Source organism: Eurytemora carolleeae, unplaced genomic scaffold (assembly GCF_000591075.1).
Source record: "Eurytemora carolleeae unplaced genomic scaffold, Eaff_2.0 scaffold616, whole genome shotgun sequence".
NCBI lineage: Eukaryota > Metazoa > Arthropoda > Copepoda > Calanoida > Temoridae > Eurytemora > Eurytemora carolleeae.
In genome coordinates this window covers 16,592-31,378 of record NW_019396576.1, presented here as the reverse complement: position 1 = coordinate 31,378, position 14,787 = coordinate 16,592, and the positions used below count along the sequence as shown (strand labels likewise).

The following is a 14,787-nucleotide window of genomic DNA, read 5'->3' as shown; positions in this document are numbered from 1 at the left end:
GTACAGGATACTGGAACATCTTCTTGAATAAGCAATCAAATAAGTACTTATGGAACATATTCTCAAATAAACACTTCTTGGACATATCTCGAAAATTATGAATGAATTTTGATTGTCAATTGAAACATTAATCAATCTAATATTATTTAGAATGCAGAAAATAAGTTAAACTAACTTCATTTTGACGAGAATTTTTTTTTTTATTTTCATGAAAAATTTGCTGAAATGAGTGAAAATTTAAAAAAAACGGTGTATTTTCCAGGATAAAATCCGTACAATCCGTACAATTTGAAAACAAATCCGTACAATCCGTGCAATCCGTACAATCCGTACAATTTTAGGGTTAAAAAAAAATCAATCCGTACAATCCGTACATTTTGGCCACCCTGCAGCTAGATAAAAACTGAAAAATTGGATACCCTCTTATACTTTTTACCCTAGATGTGAGATATTTCACCCCAATATCATTTAGCGAATAAAACCCTAAAAAAACCAAGCATTCTAGTGAAAATTCAATTGCATCCCGCGACTGACGGGTTTCCCGACGTAAAGCGCTCCGACTGGAACAGCAGTGAGCCTGCCTATACGCGCATTTTCACAATGTTTTTGCGCCTCGTGATTGAATTTATTTATTTATTGAAAATATTTACCACTGGCTAGCTGTAACTTTGTAAGATCAAATCAAAACATTTCAAGTTAATTTAATAAATAAATAAAAGATATAATATATCTGAATGAAAAGGTTACCTAGCACTATATTTAAAGCCGATACATCATAGCTATGACACCCACTATATCTATATTGAGGCTTCTTATCAAACCTACACCCTTAAATATAGAAAAATTAAATATCAAAGAAGAAGACAAAAAGAGGTTGCATTCGAAAAATAACTAGTTATATTCACAAAGAAGCAAACTTATTGACAATTGTGAGACAATTTTTGTTTTATAAATAATATTAATTTCCGGCATTATTTTTTTAACCTTATTTACAAGTTTGAATAATTATGATGCAGGAAACGATAATATAAAATCACAAACCAGCCAGAATCTTGTCATTTCCAAAATGTGGTCTACCTGTATGTGGTTTTTAAATTTCTGAGGATATGAATGATTACGTTAAGAATTATACAGTTTTGTTTGTATTTAGTAAATTGATATCTTATCAATATGTTCATGTCTCTGAGCTTAGAAAGCAAAAAAAGGCAGACCCATTTTGAAATATCTAATTTTAAACTGTAACTTCAAACATTAAAAAATAATAAAGGTAAAAAATCAAACTTTTCTTTCACTCTATTTTGTTCCGATAGATTTATCAAATCATATGTATGGTATGGTAAAGTATTGGTCTGAGGCTGTTGATATTCTCTGACTTATCCTAATTACCCAAAGCACTCCATTTAGGCCTTAAACCGGTCTTTTATACTAACTACTTTCCCCTGTAGCAAACTAAACTTTTGTTTTAAACCACTTTCAGTTGTCAGATTTGCATAATTTTTAGCTTTTTGGAAAATGAAAAGCCTATGACATAAGGAAGTAGATTGCACAAGTTTGAAAAGAAATTTTTGCAAATTATTTGCATACAACCCATACCCATCCATAGAAATGTGCACATTTTTGTGTTTTTTTTTTTAATTACACATCAGGTTATTTAAATTTTTATGTATATTTAAAATTGCATGATCAAGGGCTTTTAAAAATGTAAATTTCATTCATTTTTTGGATTTTGGGACAAAAATTTCAATTTTGGCAAATTTGCATTTTTTTTGCAGATTCTTTAAGTAGAGGACAAAAGCTTTCCAATAAAGTATAATTTGTCATATTTGGACATAAAGCATAGGATTTATAGGGGGGGGGGGGAGTCAACTTGACCCTCCCCCTCAGCGTATCCTGGTTGGTTTTCAAATGCGATAGGGTTAAAACTCTCTTCTACCTGTTGACTGAGCTCCAATAGGGTTGATACAATCCTCAATAAGGACACACTTTATCCAGGGGAGGATGAGGCCCGATGCGAGGGGGGAGAGGGAGGACGGGGAGGGGGAGGGAGAGGAGGAAGGGAAAACAGAGGAGAACAATAAACATTCTCCTGATACCATATGCTGGAACTCAAAATCCTCCTAAAATATATGACAGTATGTAAATTGTCAACTTCAGTGGATGAATATCGGAAAAACATTTACTTGTTTTGTTCTACAAAAAATCATTGTTAGAGGAGGGCGGCGTCGGGTGGGGGGGGGGGGATTCTAAATTAAATGCCTTACCTTTTTAACGTGAGGAAAGTATTCAAACATCCTAGGGTGGGTTAAAGAAGTGGTAGGGGTAGCACCTAGTTTTTCAGATTTCAAACCATCTTAATATAACAAATATATTTGAAAATGTTTTATTCATTTTAGGGTTGAAAGAGAAATTAAGTTTCGGACCAAGATAGATTATCAATTGTTGAGAAGATCCTCATTCACAAAAGAGTAATATGCTGAGATATATGTACACTGTACAGTACAGCAGTTGACATTTATTAAGCCTGCAGTGGATCAGTTGACTAGGCTACACTGTGCAGTTCACATAAGCTGGATTGTTTTTAACAATTTAGTAAAAGATTCTTATCACTGTTTTCATAATGGAAATTAAATTCAACTGATCCTCCTAGCAAAGCTGGCAATGCCTGATTCACAACGGTACACTTCAAAGCTTTGTCTGACCAAGTGACCCAAGTATGAATTAAATGTTTTAGTTTCTTTTAACAGTTTTTTTTTCTTTTGTGGTTTCTCTGCAAAAGTGACTTGCGCATTTCTTGCTTATCAGAAACAATGGGGAGTCCGAACCATACTTTTATTCAGATGAAGGTCTAAAAGGTAAATGTTGTCAATCGGGGATTTGCATATTTGCATTAAGGGCTCACTTGAAATTACGCTTACACTACCTTTAAGTTGGCACCCGTCCACTAACACAAACCCTTTTCATTAAGGGTTTTCTTAAATTATTTACCTTTAGTTAACGGATCCTGGGACCAGGCAACTACTCCGTACTCTTTCACCTTTCTCAACCAGGAACTAGAGTACAATTTATATTATCTAACAGCCTAAGTTGTGTTGATTTCTATTCAGGTTGAATATCAATACATATTTTTTGTCAGCTGGCAACAATTCCATTTCCAAAAGAGCACTTAATAGGGCAAACGTTTAAAGCTAAAATAGTTTAAAGAATAAGAGCCGCGAAACAAAGTACCCTAGTATTGTAAATTATATAGTTGGTGGAGGGTTGATCCAAACAAGATTAGAAATAAATGATGGAGACTTCTTTTCAGTAAATATATTTAGATATTCTATGATGTCTTCATCAGTACTATACGTTGGGGATACACTGGTAAACTTTTACGGCTATAATAAAAGATATGTTCGTGGCTTTGTTGAACAGTTTAGTGTCGCGACAAAGCTGTGTTCCTGACCCGAACATATCATACCTTAGGTCATTAGTGTTAAGCCTGTAATCTATATCCAACCAAAGAACAAGATTCTTCTCTTTTAGAGCCAGCTGTACTCCGATAGGTCTAGAATGCGGGAGTAAATATTAATTTTTCTTAAAAAATCATTTCCTATAATAATTATTATACAATTTCTCATTGCCCCCCCCCCCCCACAATAAAAGAAAATCTCCGTGAACCATTACGTTTTTAAGCTATAGTTAGAATGAATTAGAATTAAATGGAGGAAAAATTCTGTCGTTGATCTGGAAAGTTGAACAGGAGCCTAGAACCTTGGTATACCTGTACGCTTTGAGTTTAAAATCCTTGACGTGGTTCGGCCATAAGCTGAACTCAAACTCAGTAATTGTACACAGACTGGAGTTGCAGATCTTGTTCATTAATTCCTTCTCATACCTAGATATTGGATGCCGTCTTACATTTTAGATTGTTAATGAATCTTTAGAACAGGAATTTGTCCATGGGAGGAGCTGTAACTGAATCCCAGTTTACAATGGAAATCTAAATATACACTTTACTACGCCCCTGTCTACAAGTTCCAACAAATAAATCTAATTCTAGTTTTTAATTTACGTCTCTTAAAGTGACTGTAAACGTAATTTTATGTCACCCTCCATTTGTGATAAGTGATACAAGAACTGATGAGATATCAATGTTTATCTCTTTCAAAAATCATCATTTTCAGTTGTGGGTTCTTAGCAAAATTGCCTTGCGTATACTTATTTACTACATACAGATAATGAATTAAAGAGTACAGTTGTGAATCGGGTAAACCCCTTTTTAAATGAAAGGACGTTTGAATTTACAACGACAGTCCCTTTAACAGTAAATACGAATTCACCTGGACGCTCCTAGATCGTAGATAAGAATACTTGCATCTGGTTGATGTTGGGCCAAAGATCGAACAAATCCTGAGCAAAGACGACAATTCAATCCATCAACCAAAAAATCAACGCATAAAAATGTAACTTCAAACTGTCTCAACATCTTTTAGGAGATTTAATCATAAATTTGAGATCTTTAGGACTGATTGTGTAGAAGTAAGAACTTTTAATATAAACCTGGAACAAGGTTTGCAGTTCCCGGTTCAACTCCAGATACCACCAGGAGTTCATCTGTATTCTCTTCACTATTACTGGATAATCAGAATTTTAGCCTTAACTTTATTTTGTGTAGATTCTGTTTGAAAATCATCAATAGAACAGTTGGTGGAGTAACTAGTCCTAGCTGCAGTATTTCAGCCTACCTAAAGTAAGAACTAGGAACTAGTCCTAGCTGAGTAAGGTTTACACTATACAGTATTTCAGCCTACCTAAAGTAGGAACTAGGAACTAACCCTAGCTGAGTAAGGTATACAGTAATTCAATATAGTAAGAACTGGGAACTAGTCCTAGCTGAGTAAGGTTTACACTATACAGTATTTCAGCCTACCTAAAGTAAGAACTATAAACTAGTCCTAGCTGAGTAAGGTATTCAGTATTTCAGCCTACCTAAAGTAGGAACTAGGAACTAACCCTAGCTGAGTAAGGTATACAGTAATTCAATATAGTAAGAACTGGGAACTGGTCCTAGCTGAGTAAGGTATACAATACACTATACAGTATTCCAGCGTACCTGGAGTAAGAACTTGGAACTAGTCCTAGCTGAGTAAGGTATTGAGAATCTGGTTGTAAGGATACACGTCCAGTGTCTAGATTTTCTCCAGCAGATATTATATTCTCCCTCAGGTTCAATATTGTATCCTGAGTCTCCTGAAGTGTTTGTATTAATACAGGATAACAAATGAGAAGAAAAAAGTAGAAACTAATAAAAAAAGAATTTATGAACTCCTTAAACCACGTCAAAGTAGGAAACTAAAGGTATATATTTTGCTCGGAAAACAGAGAATTTAACTGAAACTTTCTGAAATAAGACGTTATAACGAACTGAACCTCACTAAATTGGCGTTGGGAAGGTAACAATTAGGTGGATCCGTATTTGAACTACTGCCGTTTGAATTATTGATCAATTGAACTATTGATCTTATGAACTATTGATCATTCTAACTACTGATAATGAACAATTTTTGGCACATTTTAACTATTTTTAATGCTCGTATGAACTATTATTTTTTTGCTCATTTTAACTATTTTTTGGCTTGTTTGAACTATTTTTTTCATATGAAATATTTTTTGCCTCATTCGAACAATTTATTTGCTCATTTGAACTATTTTTTTTGCTCATTTGAATTATTTTTTGTTTATTTAATCTATTTTATTTTATTGCTCATTTGAACTATTTTTGGCACATTTGAACTATTTTTTTTTGGTTCATTAGAACAATTTTTTTTGGCTCATTTTGAACTATTTTTATCAATAGTTCAAATGCTCACAGAATGTTATCGTTTGAACTATTAGTCGTTTGAACTACTACACGTGGTATCACGTGCAATAGCTCATACGACCAATAGTTCTAACTAAATAGCATCTAAAATTAGTATGAACTGCATATTTCGACCGAGGATGAGACATAATGAAGAAGCAGAATACCATTTGTAAGTAAAATTTGGTTAAATTTAAAATCAAACTAAAATTTAAAGATCAATCATAAAATCTGTCAATACTAAATATTTTGTGATAAAAAGCTAAATATTTATATTAATCTAATAATTTTAATTAAAAACTAATTATTATTATTGTGTACTGTAATTTACCAAAATTTTCTTGATGATACACTGAAATACATTATTATTATGAACCTGAACTAAGGTTTTAAGGCTCCTATGTCGCCTGGCAGGAATAAGAATCATGAAAAGACTTGTGAGTAGGACGCAGCCCAGAAAAAGAACAAATGCTGGATCAATTACATTTCATATTATTTTTCAAAACTGAATAAATTTTTTCCCTACTAATATATAAATCATCTTTACTAAGGGTGAAACATTTTCATGAAACACAAATCAAGTAGTAAATACTACTGTGTATTTTAATTTTAAGCAGCATTTACTAAAAGCATATTTCGGTATCAAAAGATATGTACTGCAAAGCCTAATTTAACGCAGCAAACGGTTTGTAAAAATATTCAAAAACATGCGATCTAAGAGCATAAAAATGGAAAAAATTAGGGGAATCTCAAAATCAGCTGTTTTTCCTAATTTTCAGCTCCAGGCTGTTTTTCATTATTTTTCATTATTTTGTAAAACGTTTTATTCCCGTTGAATATGTCTTGGAAAGACGGATCTTTTGTTGGCCATATCGACATACTTTGAGAAGAAAAAAAAACACAAAAGGCCCTTTCGAGGGTCAATTTTGATTTTGGTGAAAAACCAATTTGTGAAAAATCTGTCACCCTTAAATTTTTGACTGTGTAGTGTAGTACCTAATGTGGTTCAAGGGCTAGACAGAAAATTATGATTTTAAATAGCTCAAAAAACTAAAAACTCAATAGTATCGCATTGTTCAATGTTCACAGACCCACGTCAATTCAAAAAGAGATATTCAAGCTACTAATGAATTATTCTTCAATGAATATGCCGATTCTATGATTTGATCGAACATATTTTGAAATGTTTCCTTTCTGTCGAATGATCATGGCTAACCAGCCGCACATTCCAGGTTACATTTTTTATCATCCTACTCCATCCACACTTCTGAAAATAAAAAAAATAATACTGACTCCGAGATGAGAGTTAGGGTTCACGTTATCACATCATGGGTTCAGCAGTGTACCATTGAATGATTTTTCACGGGGAGAGAATTATAAAGAAATGATAAGGAGAGAACGCCCATAATTTCATGATATTGCCTCTAAGACAGGGAATACAAGGTGTGTAAATGAGTGATTTGACAAGAACCGAGCAAAATATTTGTACTCGGAGCAAACATTTCTTCCATACTGAAAATTAATTTTAAAAGAAGAGAGTGGGGACTCCTATAGATCTATAAAAGGTGCGCCACAAACCAGATTCAGAGAATCTAGCGTAGGTTTTAATAACTGCCCGTGGCAAAATTACGCAATTTGTCAGATAATTGCGTAATTTTCTAAACATTTTAAGGCTTAGAAGAAATGTTACTCTTCATTAAACTTGAAATTTTCATCAAAATTAAAAAAAAATCTTTTCAGTTTAGTGCACATAAAAATGCATGAATTGAAATATTTCATTATTAAGGATTTAAACACCCCATTAGATAGACTAATAGAAAATAGGAAACACAAGTGTAAAAACTGAGCTGGGAACTTTAGAATGGTGGATATCGGGATTAATGCTTAATCCACTCTTTTCCTTAATCTCCAGATTAAATATTGCTTGTTGTCCTCATGAATTTAATCTCCAGATTAATTAACAGATCGGGATTAAGGATATCACATTCTAAAGTTTTCAGCTCTGAACTATGTTATATTAGAACATAACACTGGTTGTGAAGATCAAGGAGAAAGGAACATGAAGATTATGGTGTGAGGAACATGGATAAGATTATGTTGAATGGAACATGTCGAAGATTGTAGCATAAGGAACTTGAAGCAGCTTATGATGCAAGGAACTTTAAGCAGCTTATGGTGTAAGGAACATCTAGAAGATGCTGGTGAAAGGAACATGTAGAAGATGCTGGTGAAAGGAACATGTAGAAGATGCTGGTGAAAGGAACATGAAGACAGATGGTGGTGAAAAAAATATGACGAGGTGATGGTGAATGGAACATGAAGATTATGGCGTAAGGAACATGTAGATTGTAGAAGATTATGGTAAATGAGATATAACTTGTCTGTCCCATCCTCCTGACCATAGAGTTCCATCCAGAGGATTCCAAGCCAACCCTCGGACAAAATCCCTGCAATTAACATTTGATAAATTTAATAGGCTTAGATGAATGTTTCTAACATTTCTAAATAGTGAGTTTTCTTAAGTATTTTGGGCAGAGGAAACGTCAAGTAGAAATAGGGTTGACATTGCTTTCATTAAAACAATGTGGTTGAAATTTTAGGAAGGAATATCGTGGGATGGGGGAAGAATTGGCTGCACTTTATCAACTTATGTAAGATAATAAGCTTACTTATGTGACTGGTTTGTGTACTGAAGCTGGATAGAATCAGCTGATGTATTGAGAACTGCAACTGTGACGTCATCGCCTGCCACAGCGCACAGATTTGGCCGGTCAGGACTAAACCTAAACAATGGTATGCTTCTTACATGCTTTAAATCATTGCCCTCAAGGTTATTTTCGTTTAATTCAGTAATTTTACAATGGCAAGATATTTACCCTTTTTCATACTACTAACTCAAAAATTAGATATTTCCCTCTGAAATCGTTCATTTCTCCCAAAATCTTTAAAGAAAGTTTAAAATCTTATGAGTATTATTTTTAAAAATTTAATTCATTTATTCTTCCCTTTACTGACCTTAGGGTTTTAATTTCTCCATCTAATACTTGAAGCTGGGAGGAAACTGCCTTTGTCTCAACATCAATATGGAAAACAGATCCTAGAGTACAAGAAACTTATACAACAGATTATTGGATATGTTCATTTTGCTACCAGCCAGAATACGACTTTTAGACTCAAGTTAGGACTTAAAATATTCATGTGAACATGAGACACAAGAATTGTGAAGAATAAACCGACCCATTTCACTTCATAAGTGATTTAATAAGTTGATAGTCAAAACTATTTTCTTTGTAACACCATCAAATACACTTAATTGTTTATTTATTGCTTTTAAACTTAGTCTTCATATTCCACAGGTTTCTGGCTCTTACTAAAAGCTTTGTGCCAGTGCATTTTTGGATTATAACTGATGAACCCTTTCACCTATTTGCCTCAAATCTTGGTATACCTGTAAGCTTTCAGTTTCAAATCCTTGACATGGTGCATTTTTGGATTATAACTGATGAACCCTTTCAACGATTTGCCTCAAATTTTATTCGTAAATGTTTTATGTTTGAAAAATCTATGTTGAGTTGGCTAACTTCAAGGGGATAGTTTATATTTCCTTGCAATGCTGGGTTCCCAAACTAGGTGAAGTTAAAATTTCACCTGTCTTAGACGCGACTAGTAGTGTGTTGGGAAGGTTTGGGTTCCATGAAATGACTCCAGGTGGTTGGGTTGGATCGGAGTAAATGGTTCTGCAGGGCTTTTCGGCCTTTGTGTCCCAAACCTTAAAAAATGTCTTATAAAAATTAAGATCGCTATTAAAAAAAAAACTGAGTCTAGTTTGTAATAAATTATGATTCGTGTTTGGGTCAAATTAGCGGTTCTTTCCTTCGTCCGCAGAGCTACTTGAAATCGTAATCGACCTAATCATCGCCTGGACCCGAGTCTAATCTTCGTAATTTATTCAAGTTTCGCGCTACTATTAAAGTTCTATAAATTTCAGACCTACTTCACTTTTCTCACTTGCATGATCGATTGCTACAAAAGTTTTCTCGCAGAGCTACTTGAAATCGTAATCGACCTAATCATCGCCTGGACCCGAGTCTAATCTTCGTAATTTATTCAAGTTTCGCGCTACTATTATAGTTCTATAAATTTCAGACCTACTTCACTTTTCTCACTTGCATGATCGATTGCTACAAAAGTTTTCTACAATTTGATTTGTCTGGTCTTAAACTGGAAACCGTGTTGAAGTCCAGAGTGACAAGATTGACTACTTTGATTCATTCAATATTTTTTTTAATAACTCAATATTCGAATGATATTTATTTGTTATTATTGTTATTAACAATCAACCTACAGACAAAGTACAGCGACCTGTAGGTTGAAATACAAAGAAAACAAGGTTGAGCTCCTCCACTTGCCCTGGTCTATATGGGATGTAGTGCTTCAGTTTTGGCCTGAATTTTTAAGGATTCAGTGTGTATGCCAGAAGAGCATGGATACTAGGTGATAATTAAAGGGGGTGCTTCAAAAGCACTTTCAGAATACGGTACACACCTTCACAGAGTTTGTTAAAGTGTTTCAAAAATCATAAACAATTTGAACCTAAACCGCGGCCAATAAAAAAAAAGATTAACGGAATGTTATTGATAAAACTTTTATAGAAAAAAACATTAAGTTGAGATGCCACACTGCCTGATTTAACCTCGGGTCCATTATTAAAAGAAAACTTTTCGATCATTTTTCAAATGAGTAAATCAGGTTTGTTTTTTTAAAGAAAATAAATATTATAGTTGTCTAGTTTACTGAGTTGGTTCATGCACAGCTGTTAACCATTTTTCAATTAACTTTCTCATTGGTTTAAGTCTTAGGAAATGAATAAATATGTCAGTTTTAGTGCTGTGAACTCCTATGAATCAATACAGTTGATAGAAGACCTTATTTTTTTAAGACTTTATCATTATAAGAGTGAAGAAAAAGCAATAATTGGAAAAATTCTTTTTAAAACCAATAAAACCCAAAAAAGTCCAATTACAGCTGGGTGTTATTCGTTTTTCTTAGAGTGGGTTTTTTGGGCTGGTTTTTATGCCAACCTTGACCTTAACAAAATTAAATGTTAATATTAATGTTAATATTAAGGGATCAGAACAAGGAAAGGATTGATCATATTGAAGTTGGATTGTACCTGAACTTTTCCGTCTGCTCCTGCTGTAGCGAAAACATGGTTTGAAGTGGGATGACAGGACACAGAGAGAATTCCTGAAAAATTTTCGTACTTGAACAATTGTTCTAGTTTTTATAACGTACACACGTAGATAAAATTAAACATTTAAAATATAATTTAAGATTGTGCAATGAGTTCTATGCAAAGTCATGAAAATCGGGTCTTCTTTCAAACACTTAGGATGTAGGACGATAGCTGCTTTCAAGGGGGTTCGGATTATCCCCCGGAAAATACTAATTTAGCTTTATGTTTAAAGTTTAAGTAATCTATGCCTAATCCGTGAAATGCAGGGATTAACAAAAACTATTCGGACCTTTGATTAATGTCTAAATGAAATTCTTTATCTTCTACCTGTTGAATGCACTGGATGGAAGTTGTGTAGAACAGCTAAATGTTTATTCCAGATTACAATCCTTGCATCCTTACCAACAGTTACTAAATGGTTCTCCCCTTTCTCCCCTTTCTTCCAGCAATCCAGATCTAGTAAAACAAGAAACAAAATGGAAAAATAAGGTTAATAAGACCTAAGATCCTAGCTCAGATTAAAGATCCCAAGATCAGATTAAAGATTCCAAACTCAGATCAAACCCAAACTCAGATCAAACCCAAGCTCAGATCAAAGATCCCAACTCAGCTTAAAGATCCGAGTTCCGAGTAAAGATTTTCGCTCAGACTGTAGATCCCATCGTAGACTGCAGATCCTATCGCAGACTGTAGAGCCTATTGCAGATAGGGTTTCCACGAAATGGCTAAATCTTTTGCGCAAAATTTGCGCTATTTTCGCGCAATTTTTTTTTTTGCGAACTTTTGCGCTATTTTTGCGCATGAAACGCAATGAGTTTTGCGCGGTTTTGCGCTATTTTTTTTGCACAATTTGCGCAAAACCGGAAATATTTTTTGCGAAAGGTGCGCAAGAAACAAAATTTTAGTTTTGCGCAATTATTTTTGCGCAAAACCGCAAGTTTTACGCAAAATGTAATTTTAGGCAAATTGTCAAAAATTGATATTCTAAGCTTAGAATTAAACAACTGAAGATTTATTCCATACATAAAAAGATATTAACATAAGAGTATGATAACGATTATACAACACTCAATTGGTTACTTCCAGTTACAAAAAGTTTAAATTAAGGGACCAAAATTAATAAAATAGAAATTAGAGAGTGTGAAACTTGGCAATATTTTAATCCTATTAAATAATTTCAAGTGAATAAGGTGCGCTTCCGTGAGATTTGAACTCTTCTTAACTGTCATTGGTCAATTATGTAAAAGTGACCAATAGGAAGACATTCCAACACAAGATTTTTCCAGAATTGAATTCTCAGAAACACACACCGTCACCAACCGTTTGATTTTTACGAAATTGCGCAAAACTCTAGTTGCGGAATTGCGCAAAACTTAAGTTTCGCAAAAGCGGAATAGGGCAATTTTGCGCGAAATTACTTTTGCGAATGATTGCGCAAATTGTTGTTTTTTCGCGCAAAACTGATGCGCAAAGAAAGAAAAATTTTGCGTTTCGTTTCGCAAAAATTGCGCAAAAGTTTTGCGAATGGAAACCCTAATTGCAGACTGTATATCCTATCGCAGACTTTATATCCTATCGCAGACTGTAGATCATATCGCAGACTGTAGATCCTATCGCAGACTGTAGATCCTATCGCAGACTGTAGATCCTATCGCAGACTGTAGATCCTATCGCAGACTGTAGATCCTATCGCAGACTGCAGATACTCGCTCAGATTAAAAATATCATTCTTCATGATTAAAGATTCCTGAAGTGACGGTGAAATATTTACCTGTCAATTGATCATCATGCTCGCATAGTGCAGGCTGAAGCTCAAATGTGTAGAATAAAGTTCCCTAAACATATTTGGTTTATCAAACATTCACAAACTCGAACGGATCAAATTGTTTAACAATCGATGAATCATTTTATGCAACAACAAATCACTCCATTATTTCAACAGTGAAATTTTCATTTGCAACGAATCAAAGCCTGATAAGTGATCAATCCTAATCAATAGATTTGCTAATACCACAGCAAATATCACAAACAAACAATCGATCAGCATATCATCCGCTCGATCAATAAATCAATTTATTGGTCATTATATCAAACGATCAGTTAAAAATTAATTGATTAATCGCCAAATTTAAGAATTGGTCAACAAATTAATTTATTGCTCGTTTTATCAATCAAATTAGTTAATTGGTTAATAAATCAAAGAAGATATATCGACAAATTGATTTCATATCCTGCTTCTGGGCAAGAACCAACTGCTATTAATATTCACAGATATATTACAAAATGTTTTACTATCTGCGGGTTCGTTGTTAATAACTCAATCAATCAATTTATCAATAAGTTAATCGATCGGCGGAAAAAATTAATCAATCGGTCAATAAATCATTCAGCCCGTTGTTATGTCAATCAAACGTACTTTCAATCAATCAATTGGTCAATAAATCAATCAGTCGGTCGTTATAACAATCTATCGTTGAGTGAATGAATCAATCTATATATCTCACCTTAGTTTCATGTCTAGTAGAGCAAGCATTCATTAACTGAATACCCCCAGAATCTAGACCGATAACAATCTAAAATTTAAAAAAATGAATTAACAACATTTTTAAACATCATAATATTTTGCGTGTGTAGCAAGCGCTGGGTCCCTTAATTTTTCGGGATTCCCCCCCTCCCCCCCCCAAAAAAAATGCTGTTATTCCCGACGTTTTTTCCCATGACAACTGCAATATCCCGTATACCTGATTATTCCCCATGTCAACTCCACTTTCCCGTAAACCTGATTATTTCCGATATATTTCCTCCTGACAACTCCACTTTCCTGTAAACCTGATTATTTCCGATATATTTCCTCGTGACAACTCCACTTTCCTGTATACCTGATTATTTCCGATATATTTCCCCTTGACAACTCCACTATCTATCCTGTATCCGGTTCTGGCAAGATCTCGCTGCGGAGCGTCCTGAGGACGGGAAAACCACCAAACATCTCCGGTCCACGACCTCAACAAAAAAATTGTTAATAAATAAGAAAATTCCAGGATTTCCTCAGTTTGCTTAATATTGAAAAAAATAAATATGCGATGGGTTATGAAAAACGAAAATTATATATTATTTCGCCGCAAAGCGGATTGTTCTTTCTTAAGATCGTCCAATATCCTTTTTTAAAATTCCTAAACACTCCCTTCAGGAGGAAAATTTTACCTTCTATTTAGACACGAGGTGGCGAGGAAGAGCTCCCCGTTATCTCCGAACTCCAGGACGTCTATAAACTTGTCCACACTAGCCGGGGTGTAGTTTGAGATGGTCGGCTAAACATTTATCAACATTAAAATCTAAAAGGGACTATAGACTTAATTTTGAGTTACCATCTAATAAAAGAGTTACATTCTAATTTCACTACAGTACCCTTAAACTCTTTATCTTAAGAACCATGTGAAAAATATCGCCGTTGACTTTATTTGAAAAAGTCTGTCAATTTCCTTCACTGTCTGCTGCATAAAGTAACCGTTCTATTTTTTTTGGAGGGGGGGGGGGTCCCCCCCCCCCCAGCATATCCTGGTTTTCAAGTACCCCAGCAGAGATAGGGTTAATATCGTAATTAAATTAATATTTACTTTACCTGTACATAAACTATGTTACCCTGAGGAATGATGTGTACACCTCCATCTCCCATTTTATCTCTGAAATTTAGAAATTAAAGATTTTA

The 14,787-nt window shown here is 34.2% G+C and overlaps 2 protein-coding genes and 1 long non-coding RNA gene across 3 annotated transcripts in view; all 3 read right to left on the bottom strand.

The window, feature by feature from the left end:
- LOC111705776 (uncharacterized) overlaps nucleotides 1-7,116 on the bottom strand; it is a 9,123-nt gene extending 2,007 nt beyond the window's left edge. The window contains exons 1-11 of the mRNA XM_023478440.1: nucleotides 7,033-7,116; nucleotides 6,219-6,313; nucleotides 5,096-5,232; nucleotides 4,543-4,616; nucleotides 4,323-4,392; nucleotides 3,764-3,877; nucleotides 3,461-3,547; nucleotides 2,986-3,050; nucleotides 2,262-2,350; nucleotides 1,934-2,117; nucleotides 748-828 (exon numbers count right to left, since the gene is read on the bottom strand). Of these exons, the coding sequence (XP_023334208.1) occupies nucleotides 748-828; nucleotides 1,934-2,117; nucleotides 2,262-2,350; nucleotides 2,986-3,050; nucleotides 3,461-3,547; nucleotides 3,764-3,877; nucleotides 4,323-4,392; nucleotides 4,543-4,616; nucleotides 5,096-5,232; nucleotides 6,219-6,313; nucleotides 7,033-7,069 (1,033 nt within the window). The 5' untranslated portion in view covers nucleotides 7,070-7,116. The remainder of the gene's footprint in view (nucleotides 1-747; nucleotides 829-1,933; nucleotides 2,118-2,261; nucleotides 2,351-2,985; nucleotides 3,051-3,460; nucleotides 3,548-3,763; nucleotides 3,878-4,322; nucleotides 4,393-4,542; nucleotides 4,617-5,095; nucleotides 5,233-6,218; nucleotides 6,314-7,032) is intronic.
- Nucleotides 4,659-5,088, bottom strand: LOC111705782 (uncharacterized). The gene is made up of 2 exons (XR_002766078.1): nucleotides 4,972-5,088; nucleotides 4,659-4,912 (listed from the first exon to the last, which is right to left on the bottom strand). It is a non-coding gene; the product is annotated as an uncharacterized LOC111705782 (long non-coding RNA).
- On the bottom strand, nucleotides 7,108-14,782 carry LOC111705777 (methylosome protein 50). Its single transcript, XM_023478441.1, has 12 exons — nucleotides 14,701-14,782; nucleotides 14,283-14,389; nucleotides 13,958-14,081; nucleotides 13,583-13,651; nucleotides 12,850-12,913; nucleotides 11,406-11,534; nucleotides 11,016-11,089; nucleotides 9,491-9,611; nucleotides 8,858-8,939; nucleotides 8,512-8,625; nucleotides 7,827-8,289; nucleotides 7,108-7,696 (listed from the first exon to the last, which is right to left on the bottom strand). The coding sequence occupies exons 1-11, from the start codon at nucleotides 14,752-14,754 to the stop codon at nucleotides 8,199-8,201; spliced, it is 1,029 nt and encodes a 342-aa protein (XP_023334209.1). The 5' UTR covers nucleotides 14,755-14,782; the 3' UTR covers nucleotides 7,108-7,696; nucleotides 7,827-8,198.
- Between the last annotated feature and the right edge of the window lie 5 nt (nucleotides 14,783-14,787).